Genomic DNA, 24,427 nt, shown 5'->3' on the forward strand with positions numbered 1-24,427 from the left:
GGCCGCTCGACATGGGCGGATACCCCTGCACAGTTCTCAAGGCTGCTCATCTTATCTTTTAAAAAATATATATTTTTATTGGTTTCAGAGAGGAAGGGAGAGGGAGAGAGAGAGAAACATCAATGGTGAGAGAGAATCATTGATCAGCTGCCTCCTGCACGCCCTCCACTGGGGATCGAGGCCACAACCCTGGGCATGTGCACTGACTGGGAATGGAACCCAGGACCCTTCCGTCCACAGGCTGATGCTCTACCCACTGAGCAAACCGGCCAGGGCTCATCTCATCCTTTCCAGGCCATCCTGAGGCCTCCGCAGAGGAGAACCAGGGCTCCGGGAGGCAGTCACCGGCCCGAGGTGGCCGGCCAGGAAGCCACAGCAGCAGCACCTGCACGTGGGCCTCCTGCTCAGCCCAGCTGAGGGGTGTTGAGGGCTGAGGACCCCGGGCAGGTCCTGTTTTCCGGCTCAGAGGCATCAGCTCACACGCTCGCCTGCGGGCAGCCCCGCGGGGGCAGGTGATGACCCTCCTGTACCTGGGAGCCACGAGCCAGGATGCCCGGGGCCCCTGCCCAGCTCCCTCTGCTCTGAGGACAAAGACAGGAGCCCTCCAAGTCCATCTCCCCAGCCCGGCCCCCTTCCCCTGGTTCTGTGAGCTCCAGGCCCCGGCCTCCTCGCCTTTCCTCATCTCCCCCTCTCTTCTGCAGCCGCAGGCCTGGCAGGCGCTCTCTGTTTCGGCACCCAGCTCTCCAAGACGCCCCCGGGCTCCCAGACCAGGTCAGAGCCAGACTCCCGGCCCTCAGGGGTATGCACCTCGCCTTTGCTAGCTCTTGTCACAGCATCAGGAGCGGGGCTCTGGGTAATGACCTACCCCTGTGCCCGCCCCCAGCAGGAAGCACCGGCCTGCCCCCTCAGGGCGGCAGCACCAGGGTTTGTGGTCCCCAGACCGTGTCCTTCATCAATGCGGTTGCAGAGAAGATGAGTAGATGGAGGAATGGATGGCTGAGTGGATGGATGGATGGATGGATGGATGGATGGATGGATTGGCGGATGGGTGGACAGATGGATTGTTAGATGGGTGGATGAGTGGGCAGAGAATTGGATGGATGATTGGATCAATGGGTGGACAGTTGGGTATGGATATACGGATGCATGGATATACAGATGGATAATGAATGGATAAAATAATAGATGGATGAATGGATGATGGATGGGTGGATGGATGAGTGGATGGATGATGGAAGAAAGGATGGATACATGGATGCATGATGAGTGGGAAAATGAATGGATGATGGATGGAAGAAAGGATGGATGAATAGATGTATAAATGATGAATGGATGAATTATGGATGCAAGGAAACATGGATGAGTGGATAATGGATAGGTAGATGATGGGTGGAAGGAAGGAAGGGAGGATGGATGAGTAGATGGGTGGATGGTGAATGGATGAATTATGGATGCAAGGAAACATAGATGGATGAGTTGATAATGGATAGGTGGATGATGGGAGGAAGGAAGGAAGGATGAGTGGATGGGTGGATGATGAATGGATGGATATGGGGTAGATTTGAAGACAAATAGATGGAAAATAATTGTTGCACAAGGACCGTTAGTCCCGGGGCGCTCACCATTGACCCGCAAGCCGTACTGCAGCTCGGTGCGACCCGCCACATTGGACGCCACGCAGCGGTAGCTCCCGGCGTCCGAAAGCCGGGCTCGCTCAATGCGGAGAACTCGCCCGTCCACGGACACTGTGATGCCCTCCCGCGCAGAGACAGGCTGGCGGCCCTTGAACCAGGAGATGTCTGCGGGAGAGAAGAGAGACACTGGGGTCCTGCCCGCCCTTCAGACTGTGCTGTGTACCGGGCGGTGCTGCCTGAGAGAGGACCGGGGCAGAGAGGAAGCCTCGGGGGTGAGCGGCCGAGAGCAGGGAGAGTCCATGCTGGCCTGCCCCCCTCGGCTCCTGCTTTATTTATTTATTTTAAAAATATATATTTTATTGATTTTACACAGAGAGGAATTGAGAGGGACAGAGAGTTAGAAACATCGATGAGAGAGAAACATCGACCAGCTGTCTCTTGCACACCCCCCACAGGGGATGTGCCCGCAACCAAGGTACATGCCCTTGACCGGATTCAAACCCGGGACCTTTCAGTCCACAGGCCGACGCTCTATCCACTGAGCCAAACCGGTCCCGGCTCGGCTCCTGCTTTAGAGGAGAACCCAGAGCACCCCGAAACAGCAGCCTCAGAAACACGGGGCAATTGTATGCAGTTCCTGCATCCTGCCAGGGCCCATCCCAGAACCTAACAGGGTATTTACCCCATCGGGTGGGGCAATAACCTTAGAGCTCGATACCCCAGCAAAACTGGGTGGACCTGGTTCAAGGGGGTGGGGGGAGGGGAGGACATGGGCCCTCCTCCTGGCTGCCCAACACCCACACCAGCCCCAAGCCTTTGCCGCAACTGTTAGTCTAGAGCAGTGGTCGGCAAACTCATTAGTCCACAGAGCCAAACATCAACAGCACAACGACTAAAATGTCTTTTGAGAGCCACATTTTTTAAGCTTAAACTTCTTCTAGCGCCACTTCTTCAGAATAGACCCGCCCAGGCCGTGGTATCTTGTGGAAGAGCCACACTCAAGGGGCCAACGAGCCGCCTGTGGCTCTCGAGCTGCAGTTTGACGACCACTGAAGGAGAGGCAGACAGACAGCGACTTGGCAACTGGGCGGCCCGGCCCTCGCCCCCGTGGGGCGGCCTGTGAAGCTCCAGCTCCAGACAAAGCCGCGCGGTTTGCTTCAGACACCAGCGCCCTCGCTTCCTGGCCTTTGGGCCGAGGTCAAGCGCAGACACCAGCGCACAGGCTCTGGGCCCTGGCAGTGCCAGGCATGCCATGGGCACTGGTGAACAGCTGTTGAGAAGGAAGAGAGGAAAGTGCAAAGAACAGCAGAGGGGCCTGCTGAGCCACCCTGTCTCTACTACCTGAGCACGGGCCAGCCTCAGCAGGTGGGGCCTGGGGCCGGGCGGGCGGCTTTCCATCACCTGGCGGGGTCTTACCTGGAGGGGGCACGCCGGAGGCCAGGCACTCCAAGGTCACCGAGGCGTTTTCCAGCACCGCCTTGTTGGCCAGGACTGGCTCGATGTTGGGGGGCACTGGGGGAGACAGGGAGCGCCCTCAACTCTCAGCCATTCCAACGTCTCTCCCCAGCCTTCCTGAAAGGCCCTGGGCAACAAGAGGCCCCTCCCCGCCCTCCCCCCGCCCCCCCCCCCCCCGGCTCATGCCCTCTGACCCAGGAACCCCCTCCTGAGCCACACCCAAGAATGTCTTCATTGCAATCACACAGGGACCGCCCCAGCACCCACCCCCAGGACAGCCGGCCCCAGCGGGAAGGCGGAACCCAGAGAGCCATGGGAAGTGGCAAGTGCAAGGACCTGCCCACCTGTGCGAGGATGCAAAGGAACCCCCAAACAAACAAGGCAGCAAAGGCAAATATGGCTGCGGACAAGCGTGTCCCGTAAAATCCCTCAGGAAGCCACCCCTGGGGGCCACACAGCAGACTTTTTTTTCTTTTTTTAAATGTATTTGTGTTGATCTCAGACGAAGGGAGAGGGAGAGACACTCATCAATGATGAGAGAGAATCATCTATTGGCTGCCTCCCGCATGGGGATCGAGCCCGCAACCCAGGCAGGTGCCCTGACCTGGAATTGAACCCTGACCTCCTGGTTCATAGGCTGACACTCAACCACTGAGCCACCCAGGCAGAGTGGGCAGAAGGCTTTCTATTTCTAAAGTCAAGGTCACGACTAGATTTTAACCCCCACCTTCCTCACCAGCCCCCGCAGCAGCCCGAGGGCCCTCACAGGATCCGCCCCTCCGCCCCCGTGTCCTCACCCAGAACCTTGAGCAGCGCATCCCTCCTGCTCTCGCCGGCCACGTTGGTGGCGACACAGGTGTAGATGCCTTCATCCCTCAGGTCCACCTTCTCAATCTGGGGCGGGGGCAGAGGTGTGTCATGGGGAGGGGGGCTGGGGCACGGGGTCCGGAACCGGAAGTCCTCAGAACGGTGCTGGGACGTGACCAGTGGCCAGGCCGCGTGGACCCAGGAGCAGGAGGGGGGAGGCACGGGCGCGAGTCTGGCTCTGGGTGCAGTTTGAACCGCACACAGACTCCAGGGAACCCCCCCTCCAATCTTGGGGACCCCCCCCCTTCTGTCCACTTTCTCCCTCTGACAGCTGAAGCTCTTCAGTCCACTGAGAATTCCCAGCTGAACGGGCTCTTTGCAGGCCCTGCCCCAGCCTCCCGGGCCCTGCTGGGCCTCCAGGGCCCCTAGGATGTGGCTCCTCCTTCTATGCCAGGTTGCCCGCTAGCCCTAGGGCCCCCCAATGTACCTGCAGGTCCCCCCCCGAGGCTGCCAGGGCCACCCCGTCCTTCCACCAGCGGAGGCTCGGAGCAGGCACCCCGGTGCCAGCACACCGGAGGGTCACCGGCTGCAGGAAGGGGGCGGTGACGTTCTCACCGCCGACGATGACCACCGACGGGAGCTCTGGGTGGGGGGCGCGGGGAGGACAGGCCAGGGTCAGCAGGGGGCAGTGTACCCAGCAGCCCCTCATGCCGGGGATTAGGAGTGGCCTGCAGAGCTGCCCTCCAGCCTCCCCCACTCATCCCCTAGACACCTGGCTTTGGGGGAGAGTGGCCCCTGGACCACAGCACAGCAGGTCTTTCCTTTCTTTAAAAAGTCTCCCATCCACCCACCCACCCACCCATCCACTCATCCATCCACCCATTCACCCACCCACCCTCCGATCCACCCATCCACCCATCCATCCATCCACCCATCCACCCATTCACCTGCCCATCCATCCATCCATTCATCCATCCATCCATTCATCCATCCATCCATCCATCCACCCACTCATCTATCCATCTATTCACCCACCCATCTACCCATCCATCCATCATTGAGCATCTATCTACTCTGAGCCCCGAAGTGTACCAGGCGCAGGGACACAGCCAGGAATGGTGGCCGCTGTGTTGTCCTCTCAGAGCTCCCAGAGCTGTGCTGAGAGTCGGACAATGAAACAAGCACTGCCAGTACAGGGAGTGGCGAGCGACAGCCAAGAGAGGGTGGGCGGTGTGGGTTATTAGCGCCACAGTGAAATCAAGGAGGGCTTCTGGGTGGAAGGGGCATTTTAGGACAGGCCTGAAAAACAAAGCAGTGCTAGGAGGCAAATAAGGAGAATGCTCCGGGAACAGAAACAGCGTTTTCAGGCGCGGAGGTGAGAGAGCTGACATCTTTAAAGAGCTGAATGAAGTTCGTGGTGGTCAGCGGGCAGAGAGGGAAGCCTGGGGAGACAAGTGAGGCCTGAGGCCTGGACACGTGACAATGGGGTGGACAGCTCAGACCAGCCTCGCATGCCTCTTCTCTCTGGGGAGCTGGCCAGCACAGCCCAGACGTGCCGTCTAGAGAAGACCAGCCCCCCATCCCTCCCCGGTCCCCCAGAGGCACGGTGGCCTCGGTCCCGGCTCGCCTCCACCGGCCTCGGCTGCCCTGGCCGCTCACCGTGCACAGACAGCTCCACCTCGGCGCCCGCGGTGCCTGCCTCGTTGGTGGCCTGGCAGGAGAAGAGGCCGGCGTGGCCCGGCTCCACGTGGTCGATGTGCAGCGAGGTCCCCTGGGCGGCCACCTGCACCCCCTCCAGCTCCTCGGCCGGGCGGCCATTCTGCAGCCATCTGAGGTGGGGGAGGGGGGCGGTCAGCCTGCGGCCGGGGAGGAGGGCCAGCGGGGCAAGCAGCATCTCCGCCTGCTCGCACATCCGGCCTTTGTCAGGCCTCTGGGAGGGGGTGTCTCTCCAAAGCATGTGCCCTCTGCGCCCAGCCCCAGCCCCAGCCCGAGTCTCCACCCCCTCCCCGCCCACCCCCCACATACGCACTGGATAGTGGGCACCGGGGAGCCCGAGGCCTGGCAGGGAACTTCCAGGTGCTGTCCCACGAGGGTGGTCACCTGGCCCAGGCCTTCAGCCACCAGGAGCTGGGGGGGCACTGCAGGCAGGAGCCCCACTGGGTGGTCAGCACTGAGCACGTCCCTGCCTGGAGCCCTCTACGTCCCCCGTGGCCCCGGAACGAGGCCCCAGGCACACCCGCCATCCCAGTTCCCCATAAAGGCCGCAGCACTGAGGCTTGTCCTGTTCATGTATGTCTGTCTCACCGGCAGACCCAGGGCTCAGGGGTCCCGCCACCTCGCTCCCCCTCCTCTCCAGCCCCTCCAGGCCAGCCCCAATCAGCCCCTGAGAGGCCTGTCCAGGGGAAGAAGGCAGGGGACGGCCGCTCCCCACCCGCACCCAGGACCGCTGCCCCCAACCCCGTGTGGGGTCTCCGGGGTTTGTGGGTGAACGTCCACCCAGTGGACCAGAGGCGGCTCCCCGGAGGGGCTGCGGTGGTCAGTGTGGGAGGAGGGGCCCCGGCCCGGGGGCTCACCCTGCACCTCCACGGCGTACTCCAGCACGGCCTCGCCCGCGGGGCTGCTGGCCACGCAGCTGTACAGGCCGCCGGACGCCTCCGCCAGGCTCTCCAGGCTCAGCAGGCCGCCGCCCGCCTCCAGCCACGTCCCGTTGCTCTCCGCCAGGGGCAGCCCCTCGTGGAACCAGGACAGGGTGGGGGGCGGGTAGCCTCGGGCCACGCACTCCAGGCCCAGGGGCCTCCCGGCCACCGCCTTCACCAAGTGCGGCCCCTCGCCGGCGCCCTCGATGGTGGGTGGGACTAGGGAGGAGGCAGGGGCTGCTCAGGGACGGGAGGTCCCCGCCAGCCCTGGTGCAGCCCCCCGCCCGCCCCCCGCAGACCCCACATCGCGGGACGAGCCTCCTCCCGCACCTGCACTGGCCAGACCCTTTGCGCAGAAGTCAGCTCCTGCAGGGAGCCTGCCCCAGGCAGGCCTTCGCAGCCCAGAGTCCCTCCCTCCGCTCGCCCAGCTGGCCGCCGCTCGCGGCTGACCCCCGGCCGGCTGACCCCGGCCGCTCACCGTACACCTCCAGCCGGGCGGCCTTCTCGGCGACGCCCACGGGGTTGCTGGCCTGGCAGGTGTAGATGCCCGCGTCCGAGCCCCGGGCCCGCGCCAGCTGCAGCTGCCGGCCGCCCCGGGCGTAGGCGGCCTCGGGGCTGGGGGGCAGCGGGGCCCCGTCCTTGAACCAGGTGATGTCAGGGGCGGGCACGCCGCGGGCCTCACACAGCAGCCGCGCCGGGCGGCCCTCCATGACGGCCACCTCGCTGGTCTCGTTGGAGCCCCAGATGGTGGGAGGTGCTGAGGACAAGGGGAGGGGGGGGGGCGATCATTCATTCCATCTAAAGAAAGGGACTTGATTTTTTTAAGTTAAAGGAACAATCCCCCCGAGAGGTATCAGGTGCAGGACAACCTGCAAGGTGGGATGGGACCATGGGGTTTGGGGGACAGTGGTCCAGATCCCCTATCCGCCTCCTCCCCGGCTTTACTGGCCTGGGGCACGTCCCCCCACCTCCCGATTCTGCTCTCGCCCTTCCTCATGCAGTGGGCAGCCGAGGGGGGCCTGGCCGGCAGCCCGGGGCGGGGCCGGGCGGGGCCGGGCTCACCGTGGATCCGGAGCTGGAAGTCCTTGGCCTGCTGGCCGGCGGGGCTGAAGGCCACGCACTGGTACCGCCCCTCGTCGCCCAGGTGGCTGCTGGAGATCCGGAGCAGCTGGCCGTCCTCCAGGAGCTGGACGTGCGGGTCCCCGGGCAGGACCGGCCTGGAAAGAGGTCAGGACGGTGGGACGCAGGCCGAGGCGCGAGCAGGGGCGGCGCCCGGACCACAGAGAGGCTGAGAGGGTCCCTTCGCCGGACGGTGCCAACAGCCCCAGTGCCCGGCGCCGGCGATCGGACAAAACGTGTCCGACGGGCGGGCGCTTGGAGGAGTCAGCGCTGACCCCGCCACGCCACTGACCCCAGACCGCTAAGTGGGAGGAGCCGGACACAGAGGCCCCGCGTGTGGCCGCGTGGAGCGTGGACCGTGCAGGACGTGCAGGTGCATCTGCAGACAGAGCGGCTGGGGGAGCGGCTGCCAATGGGCGTGGGGTCTCCTTGGGGAGACGGAATGTTCTGGAACTGGACAGGGTGATGCTTGTGCAACGCCGTGGATGTGCCAGATGCCACTGGACTGTGGGCGTCAGGTTATGTGGATCCCCCCCCCACACCCAAACAAACATTAAAAATAGAAGGAAGGCTGAGTGATGAGGAGAAAGCCCTGCTGGGTGAGAGTGGGGTCTCAGCTGGGTGACCCCGGCTGGCTGGGGTGGGAGGTGCCCACGCCGCCCTCTGCCTGGGCCCTGGTGGCACGTGCGATGCCTGTCAAGGTCCCCCCCCGAATTCAACCTTCCCAGAGTCCCCCCCCCCTTCCGCCCAGGCATAGGCACCCCCGGGCTGCCCGCCAGGCAGGCCACTCACTGCCTGTCCTTGGTCCACTCCACCTGGGGCGCGGGGACCCCTGCAGTCCGGCACTCCAGCTCCACCGGGGCCCCGGCCAGGCCCAGCACCTCCTGGGCAGCCCCGGCTCCCAGCACGGAGGGCGGGACTGAGGACAAAGGGCAGGGGTGCAACAGCTCATACCTGCAGCCCTGCCTTCCCCCACCCCTCAGGCCCTAGCCATGCAGGTCCCCTCCTGGAGCCCCTTCCCTCCCACGTCCTGCACTGGAGGCCCCCCAAAGCCCGGCTGGACCGGCCCCACACCGTGCTCCCTGCACAGCCTGCACGCTGCTTGGCTATTCATGTGCCTGTCGAACGTCCGCTGAGAGCTGTGTGGGGAGCTGGGCCTGGTGTGCCCCGCTGTGCCCTGCTCTCCGCACACACGGCGACCCCCGCCCCAGCCTCGAAGGGGAGGGGCTGCGGCCCGGCCTCACTCACCGAGCACCAGGAGCTCGAAGTCCCGCTGCGCGGTGCCCGCCTGGTTCTCCGCCCGGCAGGAGTAGAGGCCGGAATCGCCCGCCTGGACCCTGGGGAGGTGCAGGGCCCGCGCCTCGCTCAGGAGGCGGCGGCTGTCCCTGTCGGGGATCTGGGCGGAGAGGTCAGAGGGAGCTGGTGACGGGGTGTGGTGCCCATCATTGGCAATAGGGGACTGAGGTCCCCGGAGCTGGCTGGGCTGGTGACGGGAACCCGGGCTTCTAACTCCTGGAAGAGTGCCGTGTCCCCACCGCCATGCAGCCCTCCAGGCTTCCCTGTGAGGCCTCAGGCCTCCCGGCCCTGAGCCCAGCACCCTCAGGAAACGGGTCACACCTCCCTGCCGTAACTCGGCACAGCCCCGCCCTCACCTGGCCGCCCGGGGGGGGGGGGGGGGACACCCACCGGCTGCCCGTCCTTGAACCACGTGATCTCGGGGGCTGGGAAGCCGCTGGCGTCGCACTCCAGCGTCAGGGACTGGCCGGCCATGCCCGACACGTTGGCCCTGCGTCCGTCCTCCCGGATGCTGGGGGGCACTGGGCACAGGGAGAGGTAGAGGAGCCTCCTCCCCGGAGCCCGGGGTCCCCGGCGGTGCCAGCCAGGGGCGCCCTCTCTGACCCGCAGCTCCGCAAGATGCCGGAGGCCCGACCCATCCGGCCTACACTCCCCCCATCGCCACGGTCCCTGCGAGGGCCCCGGGGAGAGTCTCCTGGGTGTGTCTTTGGGACAAACGCCCAGGCAAGTCCCCGCAGGGCGAGCTGGGTGCCGCTCACAGGGGGCCGAAGGGGGCCCATAGGAGCCATTAAACTGCCCCCCACCCCTGCAGGATGGGCACGTGGAGGGCAAGGGCCCGTCCTCTGCCCACAGCACGTGGGTGGGGGTGGGGTGAGCAGGTCTCAGTGGGGCGGCCAGCGGCGCTCACCTTGTATGAAGTCACCCCCGGACCATTCAGAGCCCCTGATGGAGCTCGGGCTCGCCCCCTCACCCTCCGGAGGGGGTGCCCACACAGCCGGCCACTCTCCCACCGCCCCGAGCGCTCCCTGCCCCGGGCGGCGGCCATGCTCACCGAGGACCACCAGCTTGGCTCTCCGGGACGCTGAGCCCGCCTCGTTGGTGGCCTGGCACTCGTAGTCGCCGCTGTCGCCGGGGGAGACCTCGGCCAGGAACAGGGAGCCGCCGTCCAGCACCGCCAGCCCCGGCCGGCCGCGCAGCGGCTCCGCCGACGGGCCCTTCCGCCACGTGACCTGTGGCTGGGGGGTCCCTGGCCGGGGCGGGGGGTCAGCAGCGTGAACACCTGCCTCTCCCCCTCCCCACCCGCATCGTCCCCCTCCCCACTCCCCTACCCTCCCCACCCGGAGCTCCATGAGCTTCCGAGCCCTCCAGCCACCGTCATGCCCAACACTGCCCACCAGGCAGCCACCGAAGTGAAAGGAAGGCCGCCGGGGGGCAGGTGCCAGGGCCCAGCAGTGGTCACCACTGGGGCTTCCGCTATGCTGGCAAGGCTGAGTCCAGCCCAGAGGCCAGGACCTGGCTGTGGGCAGCCAGAGGCACCAGCACAGGATGCGGGGCTGGGTGGCTGGGTGGGCGGGTCCCACCTCCAGAGAGTGCAGAGCAGGGCTGCTTGCTATTACCAGAGACCCACACGAGGTGGCGCCATGGTCAAGGGCAGGGCCGCTGGGTCCCTGCAGGTGGGCAGCTCTGCAGACAGGACCCCACAGCTCCCACCGGGAGCCTGCCTCCCACCGGCCTCCCCCTCATCCTGGTCCAGAGACTTCCCTGGCCCGTGTGGTCCGAGGAAGCACAGCTGAGACCAGAACCAGCCCCGGCTCCTGCCAGGCTTCAGGAAGCTGCCATTTTCCCGGGGACACCCGACCCCAGCCTTCCTGAGAGCCGTCCACGCACGGGGCCGACATGTCCTCTCACAGGTCCCAGAGGGCCCACAGCCAAGAGAAGCCCCTCTCTGTGCCAGGCACGGTGCCCCCAGCATCAGTCCTGCACAAGGGGCTGGCCTGGCCCCATTCTACAGATGAGAAAGCTGAGTCTCAGGAAGGAGGTGTCCAGTGCCCCAGCTCACAGCCGGGATGGTTCGACGTGGGGCAGGTGGCCGCAGAGCTGGCTGTCACCTCCCACACAGCTGCCGCCCCCAGGGGCCTGGGGGGCTGGTTTGCTCAGGACTGTGAGGAAGTCTGGGCCTGGGGAGAGGGGGCCACCGAGCCGCGACCACCAGGACCTGGGCTTGCTCAGGCCAGTGTTACCATCCCAGGGTACAGGGGGGCTGGGGTCTCACCACGCCTGCCTGTGAGCACCCCTGGCTGTGTGACCCCGCCTGTGACCGACCCCTCTCTGGGCCGGGACTGCCCTCGTACAAACGAGCTAATGCCAATCCCGTCCTATCAGTGAGGGGGGGTGAGGTGCCTGGCACGGCCCCGGCCACACCCACCATCACCCGGCACTGCCCCCAGGGCCCCGCCCAGCCTCACCTCGGGCGGGGCACGGCAGGCTGGCGTTCTCTCCGGCCACCCTCTCCAGCAGCCCGCTGGTCTCGTCGGCTCCCCAGTGCGGCGGCTCTGGTGGGAGGCCACGTGGCCACACTCAGTCCCCGGGCCCAAAGCCTGGGCCAGGGCCACTGGGGGGGCGCCCTCCGGAGCTCCGGACGGACGGACATGCGGGGGTGCGAGCCCTGGGCTGCAGCCCTCAGCTCAGGCTGAGGGAGCCGGCCGTGGAGCTGGCTGGCCCCCCACAGGGCGGCCACGGAGAGGCCACCAGGGCCACGCAGGGCTCCGAGGGCTGGAGAGGCTGGGGTTCCCCTCCAGCTGTGCTTCCCAGGTGTGTTTTACATCCACAGCAGAGGGATTTAACACAAACCTGGACCACACCTTTCCATGCACCAGGGGCTCGGCACACAGTCCCTCCCTGCCCCCTCACATCCGACCCATTTTACAGGTGAGAAAACTGAGGGTCAGAGAGTATCAACAACCGGCCTACAGCTGTCCAGCTGGTCAGTGGAGGGGGCTGGGCTGGGGCCCAGGCCCTGCCCGTCAATCCCTTCCCCAGCGGAGGGAGCTCCCACGGGGCCTGGGGAGGGCGGAAGGCGGGCCCAGCAGGCCCTTAGCCCAGGGGAGCGGACACGCCTCTCGGAGGCCGGGCTGTGGGAGGGGAGGTGGGGGGCGGGGAGACGGGGTGCAGGGACTCACCCAGCACCCTGAGCTCCAGCTCCCAGGCGTCCGCCCCGGCGCTGTTGGCGGCCTCGCAGCGGTACGAGCCGGCGTCCGAAGGCCGGACGGCTGCGAAGTGGACGGAGCCCTCGGGGCCCCCGCCCCGCAGGGCCTCCCCATCCTTGGACCAGCTCAGCCTGGGCTCTGGGGTGCCCTCCGCCACACAGTTGAGGTCCACAGCTTCGCCCGCCAGGACCTTCAGGACCCGGGGGCCTGGCTGCACCTGAGGGGGGACTGATGGGGAGGGACATGGGGAGGGGGTCAAGGCGGGGGCCCTGGGTGGGGAGTCACAGAGGCCAGATCCATGGAGAGGACTCCCCAGCCCCTTCCACCCTCCCCACCCCCACTTCCACCAGCCCCGCTCCTCACTCCCCCGCCCCAGCCCTCCCTCAGCCCCACCCCAGCCCCGAGTGCAGCCAACATCATTGGAAAACCAGCAGCTGGGACACGGGTGTGCCCTCAAAATGTATGCACACTTAGCAGCGGAGAGCTCACTGGATGCTTCTTTCTTTTCAGGTCTAACCCACCGGATGCATAGTCATTCAGAGTGTGTATACCTCTTGGGGGGACACCCCCCATACTAGTGCTGATGGGGAAACTGAGGCCCGGGGCAGAGGGGCTGACTGGGTGGACAGTCAGGCTGGGAAGCAGCACACACAGAGGGGAAGGTTCACATCCCAGTGCTGTCCTCACAGCCACAGGGCCCCTCACGGCTGGGCCGGAGCCCCCGGGCCCCTCAGCACCGCTGCCCGGGATCGGAACAGCTGCTCAGACCGGCCTGGCCTGGCAGGTCACCCCCACCGCTCACCTCTACCCCTCCTGCCCGGAGCTCACCTCCTTCCCAGGCGTGTTTTCAGGGTCCCCGCCCTCCCTCTGCCGTGGGCCTTCCCACCTGCGGTCACCCACACCCTCAGCGGGAGCGGCCCCAGCCCCGGTCTGTGTGCCCAGGAGCCCAGGCTGCCTCCTGGGGTGTGGACCAGGAAAACACTCGGACTCCACAGGCCCACGGCTCTGGGTGCTGAGCAGAAGCCTGAGACTGGGTGCTGGGCGCTCGGGGGAAGGTCAGGAACACCCACTCCCTTCCCGGCTCTGGAGGAAGAGCCCGAGAAAGCACCATTACACAGGAACCTGGCGCCTGGGCACAGATCAGCCCTGGGCCCAGGGGCACAGGTCCCGCCCACGCCACCCACACTTGCTGAAAACAGTTACAGCTTCCCCTCTGATGTCATCGGTCCCCCTTCTGACAACTTCGGGATCAGCATTTTACAGAAAACTAAGGCTCAGAGAGGCCACGCGGCCGGCTCAAGGTCACACAGCTAGGGGGCGGCAGAGTCAGGATTCAACCCAGCCCTGCTCATCGCCCTCTCTCCTGGGCTGGGAAACCTCGGCCCTTCTCTCTCTGAGCCTCAGCCTGCCCACCTGTAAAACGGACAGTTCGCTCAGGTCAGGGGTCGGCTTTTTCTGCTGAGGGCCAGTCAATACTTTAGGCTTTGCAGACCAGACGGTCTGTCTACACTCCTCAGCTCTGCCGTGACGGTGGGAGAGCAGCCGCAGACCAGCAGTAAAGGATCTGCAGGCTGCGCGCCCATAACACGTGTATCTGTGGACTGACACTGACTTAATAGTGTCCATGCGTCACAGAACAGCGTCCCTCCCCCGCGCGTTTCCAAACGGAGACCCCTTCTCCGCTCCTGGCCGATGCACATGGCAGGCCGGCTGGGCGTGGCCTGGGCACGGCCAAGGGCCTTAGTTGGCTGACCCCCCGATTCCTGGGGGCTCTTGGAGATGACAAGCCCCCGGCCTCTTTGGTGGAGTGACTCTACCGCTGGCTTCTGTGAAGGGGACCCAGGCCCCCCAATGGGCTGGGACCAGAACCCTCTGTGGGTCCCTCCCCAAGTCCCCACTGCTGGGCCCTGCCCCCGGTGCTCAGCACCCAAGGGTACAGGAGAGGGGGTGAAGGGTACAGGAGAGGGGGTGAAGGGTACAGGAGAGGGGGTGAAGGGTACAGGAGAGGGGGTGGAGGGTACAGGAGAGGGGGTGGAGGGTACAGGAGAGGGTGTGGAAGGAGACGTGGCTGGAGGCGGGCAGGAAGTAGGGGTGATGGGGAGGCTGGGGACGTCCTGGGGAGGTGACAGAGCTGGCACATGGAGGTGGGGGAGGGCCCTGGGCAGGCGGACAGTCAGGGCAGAACAGTGGGCCTGACGGGAGCCCCCGGCTGGGCCTACCTTGCACCCCGAGGACGTAGTGCCGCGCGGCAGACCCCGCGGGGTTACTGGCTCTGCACTGGTAGAGGCCGCTGTCCCCGGCCTGGGCCTGGGCCAGGCGCAGGGAGCCCGAAGGGAGGAGGCGATGCCTGCAGGAGGGAGGGCGCCGGTGAGACCCCAGCCGGCCTCGGGCCTCCAGACCCCGCTCACACCGGCCACCGCCCCCGGGAGGAAGCCCCCCTCCCCTGCCCCCTGCCCCCCTGCCCCCTTCCACTTCCCTGAGCCCCAGCCAAGGCCAGGTCTCCCCAGCCGGTGACACAGTGCGGCATGAGGAGCCTGCCAGCTGGGTTCAAGTCCAAACTCTGAGCCTTTCCTAGCTGGGCATGGGGCCTCCATTTCCCCATCTGTAAAATGGGCAGCTGGGAGGGGCTGGGGCTGGGGAACGGGCCCTGCGTTGGCTCGCCCCCGGGCCCAGAACCGGCTCCCTGCTGGACCCCGCTGACTCCCCCTCCTCTGACGCACACACGTGCCATCCCTGGGCCCTTCCCCGAGTGGGGGCGAGGGGTGGGGGGGATGAGGCTGCATTTGGAGGCCCTTCCCACGGCTTTGGGGGAGAATCTGCCCGCCCGGAGGCCCTCTGTGGACAGGTGCTCCGCAGGGTCCTACTGCCCGGCATGTGTTGGGCCCTTAGGAGGAAGCTGTGAGGCCCCCTCGCTGCCCTCCCCCAGCCCGCCCCCCTTGCTGAAGTCACCTAGTCCCATCCCACCCCACAGGGATCCGGGACCCCCGGCCAGGCTCATGCAGCTGGGCTGGACCCCGGGGGCCCTGCAGACGTGATGTCACCACCATATGTGCTGGCTCCTGGCGGCCCCTGCCCCACAAACAGAGGGCAGCTGCGGCCACTGGCCCGGGCTGGCCCCGAATGCAAGTGGCCAGCAAGGGGGTGGGGACTCCACGGGCCAGCGCCGCAGCCTGCGCTCACCGGGCTACAGCTGGGCTCCAGGGCCCGACGCCTCTGGTCCCCACTCCCACGTCTCAGTTTTCTCCCCTGCAAAGCAGGGGTGACAGTCACCCCCATCTCCCCCCCAGGCAGCTGCAAGCAAAGCTCAGGGCGTGCGCCTGTCCAACAGGACAGCAGTAGCCCCCTGTCCGGCCACCCCCTCCTCCGGTGTGTCTGGGGCACCCAGCAGGCACTGGGGCACGTCCTCGGAGGACAACTGTACATGGTCTGTTGGGCGGCTGGTCTCGGGATTCCTGGCACTGGACCGGCCACCCTGTCCTGCCAGGGCCTCGCTCTATGGGGCCGGGCAGTCACCTGACCTCCCGGCGCCTCCGTTGTCTCCTTTTGGGAAAGAGAGACAATGGCCGTGTTTACATCCCACACAGAACTGTCCAGACACCCAATGACCTAATTCACAACCCGCGCCTGGAACCGAACAGGGCTCCACAAAGGTCAGCTGTTACCATGGCGACAGCAGTGCATCCAGAAACAATCCACGGTGCAGCGTGTGCGTGTGCGTGTGTATGTGTGCAGTGTGCGTGTGCGTGCGTGCGTGCATGCGTGTGTGTGTGTGTGTGTGTGTGGCTAACCCACTCTTTGTTCCCCGTTATATAGTATTCCCCTGTGTGATCATGCTGCCGTTGCTTAATTCATTCCCCTGTGGGTGGGCGTTTAAACACATATTTTTCTTTCCTTCTTTCTTTCTTTCCCTCCTTTTTTTTCTCTTGAACATGATTTTTTTTAAAAATATTTTATTGATTTTGTACAGAGAGGAAGGGAGAGAGATAGAGAGTTAGAAACATCGATGAGAGAGAGTCATCGATCAGCTGCCTCTTGCACACCCCCTAATGGGGATATGCCTGCAACCAAGGTACATGCCCTTGACCGGAATCGAACCCGGGACCTTTCCGTCCCCAAGCCGACGCTCTATCCATTGAGCCAAACCGGTTTCGGCTCTTTCCCTCCTTCTTTCCTTCTCTTGCTCTTTCACCGCCAGAGCTCTCTGCCCCGAGCAGTCTGGTGTCCCCATGCACAGGAGGACTCAGGCCGCAGACCTGAACGCCGCCAGCTCCCGCAGTGGCTACTTCATCGCTCCCACCTGGAGGCAGGGCTTCTCACCCGGATCCCCTCGCTGTGCCGGCGCTGTGGCTCAGTGGTTTGCCATCAAACTATGAACAGGAGGAGGTCATGTAGGGGCAATGCCGGGTTGTGGACTGGACCCCCAGCAGGGGCACTGAAGGAGGCAGCCAACGGATGTTTCTCTCTCATCACTGATGTTTCTATCCCTCTCTCCCTCTGCCTTCCTCTCTGAAATCGATAAAAATGTCTATTTTTTTTTTTTTAAAGACTCTGCTAGCTATCTGCGAAACATGATCGCAGGTGGCTCTGAGACAGGTGTCAGGGGACCAGGCACACAGGAAGGGAGTGCCCATCCTGAGGAGCAGCTGGCAGAGCAGACGGGAGCGGGCTGTGATGGCAGGTGGCCCCGGCATGAGCACCCTCTGCCTCCCCCAGGCTGACCGTGGCCAAGGACTGCACCTCCCGAGCCTCGGCGTCCGCATCGGGGTCACAGGAGCGGTGAGCGCCCAGTGACGTGATGCCTGCCGAGCCCACGGGGCCAGGGACAGAGTACGTGCTTGGTGAATGGCCCTCCCTGCTGTCAGTCAGAGCCTGCACCCTGCCTGGCCCTGCCCGTCCCCATAAGCTGGCAGCCCCGAGCAGGCCCAACATGGAAGAAAGGAAGAACCGGAAGAAGCGAGAGTCCATTTCCCAGATGGACAAGCCGAAGCCAGCCCCACAGGGCCCATGCTCACTCTCAGTGCCTGTCTGGCCTCATCACGCTTCACTATAACCCCCGTCCCCTGGGCTTGCCCACTGCTTGCTGGGGTTGCCCGTGATCCTGTCACTGCCAGACGGCTCAGTGCGGGGGGCCAGGCGTGCCCAGGTCCTGCCGTGTGTCAAGCAAGCAGTGGGCAACCCCAGGGGACGGGGGTTAAAACCCAAGCCCAGTAGCATGGCTTATATGGACCCACAGGCCAGTCCTCCAACCCCGCCCAGCCTCCCAGGGAACCCTAGACCATGCTCTTCCCCAGAGGGAACCGGCCCTTCCCACCCCCACTCCTTTCACACGCTGTCTTCCTGCCCGGGGCACCCCCCCACCTCCTGTTCACAGGACCACCTGCTCACACCTCATACTTAGACGTCACCTCCTCCGGGAAGGCCGCCTGGATGCCCAAGGCTGGTAGGTGCGTCCTGTGGCCTCCCACAGCTGCCTGCCCTTCCCCCACCGCAGCCCTCACCCGCAGGTTGTGACCCAGCTCTCCCTCCACGTTCCCAGAAGCTCGGCAGGTTTGGGGGCTGCAGCCCGGGGATGGGCTCAGGGGCCGGGGGGCGTGGACTGCGTGGGGAGCATGCTGCTTTGGTGTGCGTGTGGCGTAATTAGCGGCAGCTGCTCCGTCCCGGTGGCGTGAGTGTCCAGATGGCTCCGTGTGGCGCCCAGATTCCCGGGAATTTCCTGTTTATGACATCCGCCGGGCTCGAGCCTTTGCTGGCTGTCAGCATCCAGGTTCCCACGGCCACGCAGATGGGGGATATGGACCTGAGAGGGCCCCACGATCCCGCTGGGTCCCCCCGGTCCTGCGGGCTCCAAGGGGGGCCTCCCTGCCCAGAGAGGCCAAAGGGCGCGGAGGGGGAGTGCCCAGGAGCAGGCAGTCCCAGGCCGCACCTCGCTCCCAGCACACACCTCCACTGCCATCCCTCCCCCAGTCACCTGCCAGGTCCCTCTCGTCCTCAGTGCCTGGCAAGCCACCTGCCACCCAGGCAGAGGCCTGCTCCAGGCTAACGCTCCTGGAGCCCTCATGGCCCTTACCACACCTGTGATCCCGTCACTGCCAGATGGCTTCCTTCCTTCCTTCCATCCACCCAACCATCCACCCAACCACCCAACCATCCACCCAACCACCCAACCATCCTTCATCCACCCAACCATCCTTCCATCCACCCAACCATCCACCCAACCACCCAACCATCCTTCCATCCACCCAACCATCCACCCAACCACCCAACCATCCTTCATCCACCCAACCATCCTTCCATCCACCCAACCATCCACCCATCCACCCAACCATCCTTCCATCCACCCAACCATCCACCCAACCACCCAACCATCCTTCCATCTACCCAACCATCCACCCAACCACCCAACCATCCTTCATCCACCCAACCATCCTTCCATCCACCCAACCATCCACCCATCCTTCCTTCCTTCCTTCCCTCCTTCCTTCCTTCCTTCCTTCCTTCCTTCCATCCACCCAACCATCCACCCATCCACCCAACCATCCTTCCATCCACCCAACCATCCTTCCATCCACCCAACCATCCACCCATCCACCCAACCATCACCCATCCAACTTTCCTTCCTTCCTTCCTTCCACCCACCCACCCATCCATTCATTCGCTGGACAAAGAGGGGGTCCAGGTGGGCTGGCTGCCGCAGGATTGAGGAAGTGCTCCCTCCTCAGTCAGGCGCGTCTGCACCCAGTCCCTCCTGCTGTTGGTACCACTGTCCCCGTTTCTAAAGGCCCCATCACCCCAAGAGCACAGACCCTTCCAGAAGGAGGGTCAGTGGCTGCAGATGCACAGCCCTCCTCACAGACACCCCCACGTGCTGGTCTGCTGGGACCAGAGTGGGGCCTGAGCCTGCACAGGGCAAGGGCCTACCCACTGCACCAGGCAGCCGGGCCTTCACCCGCCAAAGGCCGCTTGACCTCATCACGGGCCCTTCTGAGGTGCCCGTGTGGGAAACCAGCTGGGGATCCAGGCGGAGGGGCCCGAGACCCACCACGTGACAACATCCGAGAGAGCGGGAACATCCACGAGCTGAGAAACCCACACCACGCCATGCTCACGGCGGCTGCTGCCTACGGGCGGTCCTGTGTGGCCCCGCACAGCTGAGCGCCCGCCCCCCGTGGACTCTCTCACGTGAAGCTCCCGCCAGCCACCCTGCACGCAGGCAGGTCCTGTGCCATCAGCTTGGCAGAGGCCTCCACGGCCACCAGCTGGTCAGGGCGGACCCGGGACACACCCCACTCTCTGCTACTGCCCTGCCGGCCACTGTGGTGACCTCACGGGTCAGCTCAGACGCTGAATTCACTGCACTTTGCCAGGAAGAGAGCTGCTGGTCGAAGGCTGACAAGACCAAGACTTCAGAGCCACCAGGTTGGGCAGCAGCCGGAGCTGTGAGGACCCACCAAGGTGAACACCCAGCAGGGGTCCGGGCCATGCCATGCCCGTGAGGGGATGGCTTTCCCCCACCCCCCCACCCCGGTCCCTAGAACCCCAGCCGCACCCCGACCTCGGTGCCGGGGAGTAGCTGGGCCCGCGAGGGGCTGGGTGTGTTGAACACCCGCCCTTGCCGGCTGCCCTCCGCTCCCCCCGCCCCCATGTGGCTGGATCGGGCCCAGGATGGAGGGTGAGCCGGGCCAGGAGAGCGAGCAGCTGTCCCAGCTCCACATCAGAGCCACAAACAAACACTGTTGCCTAGAAACACCGCCGCGCCCGGCGTTCCCGGGTGGACCAGGGGAGCGGAGCGAGAGACGCTCTCTGGCCACGGCTGCCTGTCCAACCCTTCCTCTCTCGGACGGGAAGACGGAGGGCCAAGTCCACCCAGCGAGCCGGGGACGGGGCCGGGAGAGGAGCCCAGGCCTCTGGCCCTGACCTCGCCCAGCCGGGCCCGTGTCCTCGGCGGCGTGGTTTCGGCACAGTCGTTGGTCACAAAGTCCCGCCACCTTCGACGGTGAACTCACAGCCTACACGGGCTGTTTGCACTCGGCTGTCCGCAGGACCAGAGGTCCTCACTGAGCGCCCGCACCCCTGGGCTCGCTGCCTGCTCTCGGGACTGTCCCCCAAGGAGTGACCAGGAGATGGAGGAGCGTCTGTGTGAGGTGTCCCAGCGGCCCCGCTTCTGAGCGCCCACAGCTGGCCACGCGCGTGCCCCGGAGAACAGCTCAGCCACGGGGAGGGACAGTGGTCGGCAAACTCATTAGCCAGCAGAGCCAAATATCACAGCACAACGATTGAGGTTTCTTTGGAGAACCACATTTTTTAAACTTAAACTTCTTCTAATGCCACTTCTTCAAAATAGACTCGCCCAGGCCGTGGTATTTTGTGGAAGAGCCACACTCAAGGGGCCAAAGAGCCGCACGTGGCTCATGAGCCACGGTTTGCAGACAACTGGCCTACAGTTACTGCCAACCACAGGGGAGAGACAGATGCCTAGAACGCTATTCTGTCCTTTACATGACAAGCAAGTGAAGCGGGCCCGGGGGAATCGAGAAAACGGGTAAATGGAGAGCAGTGGCGACGGTGAGGGCAGAATAGAGGACACACACGTTTAGTTCCCCAGAAGCCTGCCTGTCGACGCTCGGGGAAGGGCGTGCCCACAGGCAGGTGGCTGAGGGAGTCGTGCGCTCAGAGCCTCGGCATGGCAGCTCTGAAGCTGAGCTTCGGGACGCCCTCGGAGAAGGAAAAGGCTTGCCAGCCAGCGTGGCTCAGTGGTTGAACATCGACTTATGAACCAGGAGGTCACAGTTCGATTCCCTGTCAGAGCACATGCCCGGGTGGTGGGCTCCATCCCCAGCGTGCGATCCCCAGTGTGTGTCATGCAGGAGGCAGGTGATCAATGGTTCTCTATCATCATCAACATTCCTCTCTCTCTCTCTCTCTCTCTCTCTCTCTCTCTCTCTCTCTCTCTCTCTCTCTCTCTCTCTATGGAATCAATAAAAATACGTTTTTTAAAAAGCAAGAAGGAAAAGGAGGAAGATCAGGCAGACAGCAAGCCTGTGCCCGCCCACCGCAGTCACCACCACCCCCCCTCGGTGTGTGTGTCCGTGCAGTTTTTAAATCTGGGTGAATGGCTGCGTGTCTGTGTGGGAAAGCTGTCCACGTGCTGGACGTTTCACGGAAACGGAACGGGGGGCCCAGGAACCTGCGAGTGACGTTCACTCACAGCTTCACTGCCCTCCGAGCCGGGCGGTCGTCCGCGGTCACCAACGAGTGGAAACCCAGTGCCCCTCCCGCGGCGCACGGACCGACGCCCGGCGGCCAGGCCGCACCGATCAGCCGCGGAGACGAACGGAGCTCTGACCCGCGCCATGACACGCAGGAGCCGAAACGCAGGCTGCTGAGAGAGGAGCCAGGCACTGGAAGCCACACACGCAGGGTTCCACGGACACGGGACGTCCGGGATCGGTCGATCCAAAGGCAGAAAGCAGGGTGGCGGCCGCCAGGGGCTGGGCAGGGAGGGGAAGAGGCTGCCAGCGAGGATGGGGTGCAGGGGGCGTGAGGGGAACGGGGGACGGTCTGAATGGACGGCGGCGATGACCGCACAGCTCCGAACACACGGGACCAGACTTGCACAGCATGTGAGTTACATCTCCGTAAAGCCTTCGTACATAGCGGAGGGGAGGAGGAGGAGGGAACCGGACGACAGCTGTGACCTCTTTTAAAAGCCGCCGGGGACGCTGCGGGTTGTGAACAGCAGCCGGCAACTGTCAGGGGGAGCGGCCCGCGGGCGCTCGGGGCGGACTAAGCACCGCACATCCATCACCGCGCCGCCCAGCAGCGTTTAAACGGCGGCCACGCTGCCGACGGAGGCCCGCGGCCACACGACGAGGACGGGCCCCTGGGATCGGCTCATGTCTGACGGCTCCGGGGTCCGCGCTCCTCACCCCCGCCCACCCCGGGCCTGGGCTCCTCCTCCTGCAGATCCTCTCCCGGATCTCATAAATCTCCGGAGGAAGCTGGAAGCCGGCGAGCAGTGGAGAGGGCAGGGGAATAGGAGCAGAGCAGACTCCGATCGCAAAAGCAGATTTATGGCTCCCGGCTGGTCGTCCCACATCACAGCAGGGGGGGTGCGCACGCGGGAACCGCGGTTTCCCGTGTCAGCAGCAAGTCGTAAATTCACAAGTGCCTGGCCGCCCGCCACCGCCCACCAAGGGGCTGGGACCGGGCTCCCCGGGAGAGCCGGCCACCCCCCACCCACCCCCACCCCCACACACCATCTGGAGCCGCAGAGACACCCACGGGGCATGGAGTGGGGGACCAGCCCAGGCACAGGCCCCAGCTGCCTACAAGCTGGAGGTTGGAAGGCTCAGCAAACAGATGTTCTGACACAGGGATCCACGTGGGGGTGTCAGAGGGGTGGGGGCGGCACAGGCCTCCGTCTGGAACGTCTCAAAGGCCTTGCCAGGGCTGATGTCACCGGCCTGAGTTGCAGCCGCCCCCCCGCCTCCGAGGGTCAAGGGCCCAGGAGTGTCGGGGCGTGGGGGCGTGCAGCCTGGCTTTGAAGGACCCCCGAGCCAGCCTCCTCCCGCCCCCGGACACCTGGCCGTGCGGGAGGAGCCTCAGTTCAGCTCAGGTCACGGGGGGAGGAGGGGGCTGCTGTGCCCATCACAGGAGAGTCTGCGGGCAGCTCCCAGCAGCAGGGACGGGAAACCCCGGGCGCCTGCTAATTCCGAGGGGTCTCCCCCTGGCGTCACGGACCCTCTGGGGGTCCTCGGAGCAGCTTCAGGGGACCCGGGACCGAAGCACCCCCTGGAGCACCCACAGGCCCTCACACGCCCGGCCACGGGCCACGGGCCACGGGCCACCTGAGGCCACGTTCCCCCTAAACCCCGAGCCCTCCCTGCCCGTGCACGGGTCACCTGTCAGGGCCGGCGGGCACAGGCTGCGAGTCCTTGGTCCAGGCCACCAGCGGGGGTGGGGAGCCGTGGGCCTCGCAGTCCAGGGTCACCTCGTCGCCGGCCTTGGCCGTGACTCTCAGAGGCTCGTCGGAATCGTGCGAGACGTTCCCGTGGATCCGGGGCTTGGCTGTTGGGGAAACAGGCAGACATGGTGAGCGGGTGAGGGGGCCACAGGACGAGGCCCTGAGGGGACCAGGACAGCTCCCCCAGGAAGCTTCCCATGCAGGGGGTGGGTGTGGCTCTGTCATCATGGGGGAGTGCCCATTGGGGGCGGGCTCGGACCCGGTGGTTTCCCCGGTCCCCTCCCTCCAATCTTTCCACCACCACCCCCTCTGGAAGCTTGTCCTGCTGGGATGACACCTACGTTCCTCTAGCTTCTCCTACCTGCTCCTCCTTCCCTGGAGCATCAGGGCAGGTCCTGTCCTCCACCTCCTCCCTCCCCGCTGTGTCCCCCACGGTCAGCCCACTTCCTCCCAGGACACCAGACACCAGGGGACCCCCCGTCTCCCGCTGCCTCCTCCTTCGGGGTGACACGAACCGGGGCCCATCACCTGGCTCTCATAGGAAGCGGAGGCTCCAATGGCAGAGATGACCCCGAACCCCTCCTTCTTTATGCCCCCCGCCCCCCATTTCCAGCCACGTGCTCCTACACGGAAGGCACCCGGGACCTGTCGGAGCACCCGTCACTGCACCAGCCAGCCAGCCGGGGACGTGGAGGCCCAGGCAGCCGGCATGGGGTTCCCCGCACATCACGCCTCTCAGAGAAGCCCCCACTTGCAAAAAAGTGACTGCAACGTGAAAATACTGGCTCCGAGAGCAAATGACAGGAGACTGGCCGTGCGCCTGCTCACGCGGCCGGGCAGCGGCTGAGGGCCCGGCTCTGCAGGGCCCGCTGGGCACCAGTGGCCAGGCCAGGCCCGCCCGGTCCTCACGGCGCCCAGGGCCGCAGGGATCACCCGTGCTCACGGCTCAGGCACAGCACTCGCTCACAGCCGTGACGGGTGTTGTGCAGGGTCTACTCCACCCTCCCCAGCAAGGTGATCTGGCTCAGCCCGAGGATCAGGGAGAACTGAGCGCTACAGGTGGGAGAAGTCGGCTGGGCCGAGAGGTGGGGGAGGGCAATCTGAACAGAAGGCACCGCACGTGCAAAGGCCCTGAGGCACCATAGCCCATGCGAGGGATTGAAAGGAAGTCGGAGGGCCTAGGCACAAGGCATCCGGAGGAGAGGCTGGCAGGGGGTGCCCAGCTGGGGGCCGGGGCCCAGTGTAGGGCTGCGTCTTTCCCAGGCCTCCCCACACTGGCTACAACGGTTGAGACGGAGGGAGACAACTACC

At 65.0% G+C, this 24,427-nt stretch overlaps 1 protein-coding gene across 1 annotated transcript in view; it reads right to left on the reverse strand.

Moving 5' to 3' along the window:
- The window catches only part of HMCN2 (hemicentin 2), a gene marked incomplete at its 5' end in the record, with an annotated part of 130,533 nt that overhangs the window by 53,715 nt on the left and 52,391 nt on the right, over positions 1-24,427 (reverse strand). The window contains 17 exon segments of the mRNA XM_084899127.1: positions 1,623-1,799; positions 3,051-3,146; positions 3,887-3,983; positions 4,384-4,538; positions 5,556-5,725; positions 5,926-6,034; positions 6,470-6,751; positions 7,011-7,289; positions 7,595-7,749; positions 8,444-8,570; positions 8,900-9,047; positions 9,338-9,468; positions 9,999-10,193; positions 11,413-11,499; positions 12,127-12,381; positions 14,373-14,500; positions 23,055-23,220. Coding sequence (XP_084755253.1) covers positions 1,623-1,799; positions 3,051-3,146; positions 3,887-3,983; positions 4,384-4,538; positions 5,556-5,725; positions 5,926-6,034; positions 6,470-6,751; positions 7,011-7,289; positions 7,595-7,749; positions 8,444-8,570; positions 8,900-9,047; positions 9,338-9,468; positions 9,999-10,193; positions 11,413-11,499; positions 12,127-12,381; positions 14,373-14,500; positions 23,055-23,220 — 2,757 coding nt within the window.

The sequence above is a fragment of the Pipistrellus hanaki genome (assembly GCF_964339955.1).
Source record: "Pipistrellus hanaki genome assembly, chromosome: 11".
NCBI classification, from domain to species: Eukaryota; Metazoa; Chordata; class Mammalia; order Chiroptera; family Vespertilionidae; genus Pipistrellus; species Pipistrellus hanaki.